A 4138-nucleotide genomic window follows, 5' to 3' on the forward strand; every position below is an offset into this window, starting at 1 on the left:
ATCGGTCCTACACCTAAAAAGGGATGCTGAAGAACAGAAACAAGTTCATAGGAACAAAACTGAAATGGCAGAAGGATTTAAAACCATGGAATTGTATGAGGAATGGTTAAAAACCTGCAGGCGTAAGTATCCACAGGAAAAAATAGCTATTTATAGAACAATTAAGGGCTCCCGTGCGGAAGATAGAGTTGATTTGTTCTATAATAGGTACCTAGAGAAGTGCCACTTTGACCACATAAATGTGTTATTTGAAAGGATATCAAAGATTCTACTACTCTCGATACGTTCCCAGGAAGACTATAAAATAGTAAATTACTGTGGAATAAAGTCCTCCCTTACCTCAAAAAAGAAACCCAATTTTCTTGAATAAAAGATGGATTTAACCATAAATGTTTTCAGTCTTAGCCTCTGAGACCAATTGTAAAAAAAGAAATGGCCTATTTTTAAAATGGTTGATTTCATTTGTCTTACGAACTACCGAGTATAATTCGTGTGTTCCTATAGAACCTGTTTTTAAAAAATAACGAAATCAAAGCAGACAATTTATGAAATGATATAAAGGGTGTATCACTGGGACTTCTTCTAGAAAAAGCTGTTAGAGTTCTGCAAATGAGATATTTCCGGGAGGCTGGACTTTAGAATTACTTTGGCCAAGGCTGCAGCTCCCCACGGACAGGTGTGACTCCACGGAGTCAGACCCTTGCTCCGGCTCCTCCCGGAAGCGAAGCCCCCAAACTCCCCTGGGCGCCCTGCAGAGAGCGCCCCGCATCCGACACAGGCGAATGAGCCTCCGCTGCGTCCTTACGCTCCGGGTGCTGGGACCCTCCCATGCTTGGGCTGATTGACGCTTAAAAAAGCCTCAGATTAGATCTTTTCCCAACCTGGTCACAGGAGTGTGGACTTGGGCAAGTAAAACTGAAAAGCTGGCAAACTCGGGCTATAGTAAGACCATCATCTCTCCTTCCTCCCTTCCCTGACCTCGTCAGTTTCTTTATTTAAAAAAAAAAAAAAAACGGCTAAAATATTTACAATATCTCTAAAACATTATCCGAGCTAACAGTTCACATTGGGTTCAGAAGGAATTTAGCATTTTTTAATGGTGGGATTTTGTGTTTGTTTTTATTTTAGATCTTTGAGGCTGAAGCTTTTGGAGGGGAAGTGATTGAGAAGCCGGGGAATCTTTTTAACCTCTCATTTTAACCTTTCTTTTATTTGTTGAAGATGGAGTTTAAGTTAAAAGATAGGCAGAATGTAAACAGAAAATAACCTCCATCAAGCAAACTTCACGAGCCCATCACCGTGACCAGGTATTCACTTCTCAAATAACATCGTCGCCAAATGTCGGAACGACTTATCCTTCCCATATCGAGAAATATGACAAGAAAGGACCGTCTCAGTGAAGAGTGGTAGATCCAGACGCCATTAACTAGTTTAAGCGTAGGGTGGAGGGAGTAAGGATCATTAATTTCTCAGACATCACCCCTGTACTGTTTCTGCCACCCCTATAATCCCATTAGTAACAGCAGGCCTGATGCTATAGCAACTAACCTGCTTTCTGAAAATAAATGACTTAACCCTGGGAGGTAAGCTAATTCCTTAAAGAGAGAAGGTTACATTAAGTCAGCTACCTTGTGCAGAGCTTCAATGCCTGTTTCCCACTAAACCAAATTATTCTCTAATGCTATTATTAGTCATCTTAACATGACTTAATTTATTGCTTGAAACACAACAAAGATGCGGTAAAGAATAATCATTTAAGTAATGTAATAGTAACACAGAGATATACATTTGCAAAATTCTACACCAAAGCACCTTTCCCTTTCCAAAGTCCAACTCTCCTCTAGCCTTCCCCTTCCGTGTGTGGCAAGTGATAACATTTCTACAGCGTACACCTCTCTTTCCTAGAGCTGAACGAGCAGCATGGCAACTCTACCACGGGTAACACACCACCGTAAGCACACACCTTTTCTCTGCTACTATGAGCAGTTAAAGATCTCTGTGCTGCCCCCCGAAGAGCTGTCCGATAATTGTAGAAGTTGCTTGAAGGGTCCATCTGATGCTGCGGATAAAAGAAGAATACTAACTATTTATTTCTCACCTGTAAGAGGTTTACAAGATCACACATTTAGCTATACATAAAAAATTCCAAATAAGTTAGGGAGCTCAGTAGCAATATGATTTATCCCTCTTAGACACACGCACACACATGTACATGAAACACATTAAAACAAATGTTTTCTTTCCTGAGGTTTGGTTTAGTTACATAAACTGATGTAGCTTTGGTAACGTTAAACCTAAACCACGTTCTTTCTAGCCTAATTGTTGAGATTAGACCTAAAATGGATAAGAGTCGAACATTAGCAGTAGAACAATTCCCTGGTTTCATACAAGGTCAACAGGTCAGGTGACAGCTAGCCACGTACAGTGATCCACGACGTGGTAGTGAGCTTGTTCTTTGCATGTGGCTCCAAATCATTCGCAAATAAATGAAGCTCACCATTTTGCAAGAAGGAATGGAAATGTATTAGATAGTACGAATAAGACATCACATAATACATCTAAGAACAATTCCCAATTTGGGGGAAAACTTAGTTAAGAACATTCTTTTTTTCTCCAAAGATAGTGTTCAAAGCACCAACCCACCAAGGTACCACTGAGATGAGTATGATTCAAACACACAAACCCTTGTGCCCAATTCTATTATCCTCAGAATTATATGGGAAAGGCTTTTTCACATGTCAGCTTAATCTGCTGAAAGGATGATGAATGAACGTTTCTGTAGGGATGGGGAACTCCTCCCCCAGGGCACTGCAGATAAATGAAGCTAGTAGCTTGCAGTGAAGTAAAACCCTTGACTCTTAGAACCCAAATTCTGTTCTGGCATACAAGGCAAGGTGATCGACAGGTCACCATTTGCCCAGTCCATTAACCCCCAAATGGACACGTCTGTCTATAAAAGGACAAGTTCACCACCTGATTTATTTCTTACTCTTCCAATTATAATCCCTTTCCTTTCCCTGGGAAGGTAAGGATAGATGGGCGTTTTCCTCTACGCTACTGTCTGACCAAGAGGCAATGTTACAAAAAGGAATTCCACTTTATAGGTATAAAATGCTACCTAACAGGACCCCATCAGCTTCACGTACCTCAAGGATGTCGAACTTTGCAGTCTTTACTTTGGCCCAAGTTTTTTTTAGCCGGGAGACGGGGCTCATGTTCATGCCGGCTTCCCATTGAAAATGGAGGTGGAGAAAAAAGGAAATTGAAATAGAGAAATAAGAAAAGCCATTTTAATGTATACTCTTAAAAAAAAGTGTTCATTGCTAACTGTAAGCAAGAGTTCTACAAATTATTAGTAAGTGATAAACGCCAATTTTATAATTTCTTCTTTCTTGCAAATTCTCCTAGGTCCAGAAACAGTATAATTACGACCATTTGCGTTGCACAGGGATAAGCAAATTTTTTCTGCAAAGGGAAAGACGGTAAGCATTTGACTTTGCAGTCCCTATGTTCTGTGTCACAACCGCCAAACGCTGTCATTGTGCGGCAGAAACAGCCACGATCTAGTTACGCAGACAACTACATAAACACGTGAGGATGGCCGTGTTCCAATAAAACTTTATTGATGGGCACTGAAATTTCAATTTATATTACGGTCACATGTTAGAAATACTATTCTCCTTTTGATATTTTTTTTTCAGTCACTTAAACATAATGAAAACCACCCTTAGTTCACTGACCCTAAAGAAAACAGTAGTGGGCCAGATTTGACCCACAGGATGTAGTTTGCTGACCCCTGATCTAGAGCCTGGTGTCTCATGTCATCTAAGCTTTATGTATACTCTCTCATATGGCCCCAACATTCTTGCAAGAATAAGCTGAAGTTCCAGGGCGTACGAAATTTTCTCTGGGCCATCCAGTTAGTAAGTAACAGAGAACAAAGCTCACAGCGATCTGACTCCATAACCCACACTCATTCGAACAGGCTGGGTTGCCTCCCCTGCCTGACACTTTGTGTGCTGTAGCTATTTGCAAAAAATTACGGTGGCTGTTTACAGAGAAAGGAACCCACACCAGCCTGAAGGATTGCACAGAAATCAGAACAGTGGTTGCCTCTCACCACGGATTAGTTTTATCT

The 4138-nt window shown here is 40.8% G+C and overlaps 1 protein-coding gene across 5 annotated transcripts in view; it reads right to left on the reverse strand.

Moving 5' to 3' along the window:
* Positions 1 to 4138, reverse strand: part of RASGEF1B (RasGEF domain family, member 1B) — a 170079-nt gene that overhangs the window by 23162 nt on the left and 142779 nt on the right. For all 5 annotated transcript variants that reach the window (XM_012647238.1, XM_012647240.1, XM_012647236.1 and 2 more), the window contains exons 9-10: positions 3147 to 3226; positions 1964 to 2059 (exon numbers count right to left, since the gene is read on the reverse strand). In XM_012647238.1, coding sequence (XP_012502692.1) covers positions 1964 to 2059; positions 3147 to 3226 — 176 coding nt within the window. The remainder of the gene's footprint in view (positions 1 to 1963; positions 2060 to 3146; positions 3227 to 4138) is intronic.

Source organism: Propithecus coquereli, unplaced genomic scaffold (assembly GCF_000956105.1).
Source record: "Propithecus coquereli isolate 6110/MARCELLA unplaced genomic scaffold, Pcoq_1.0 Scaffold26, whole genome shotgun sequence".
In the NCBI taxonomy this organism is placed as follows: Eukaryota; Metazoa; Chordata; class Mammalia; order Primates; family Indriidae; genus Propithecus; species Propithecus coquereli.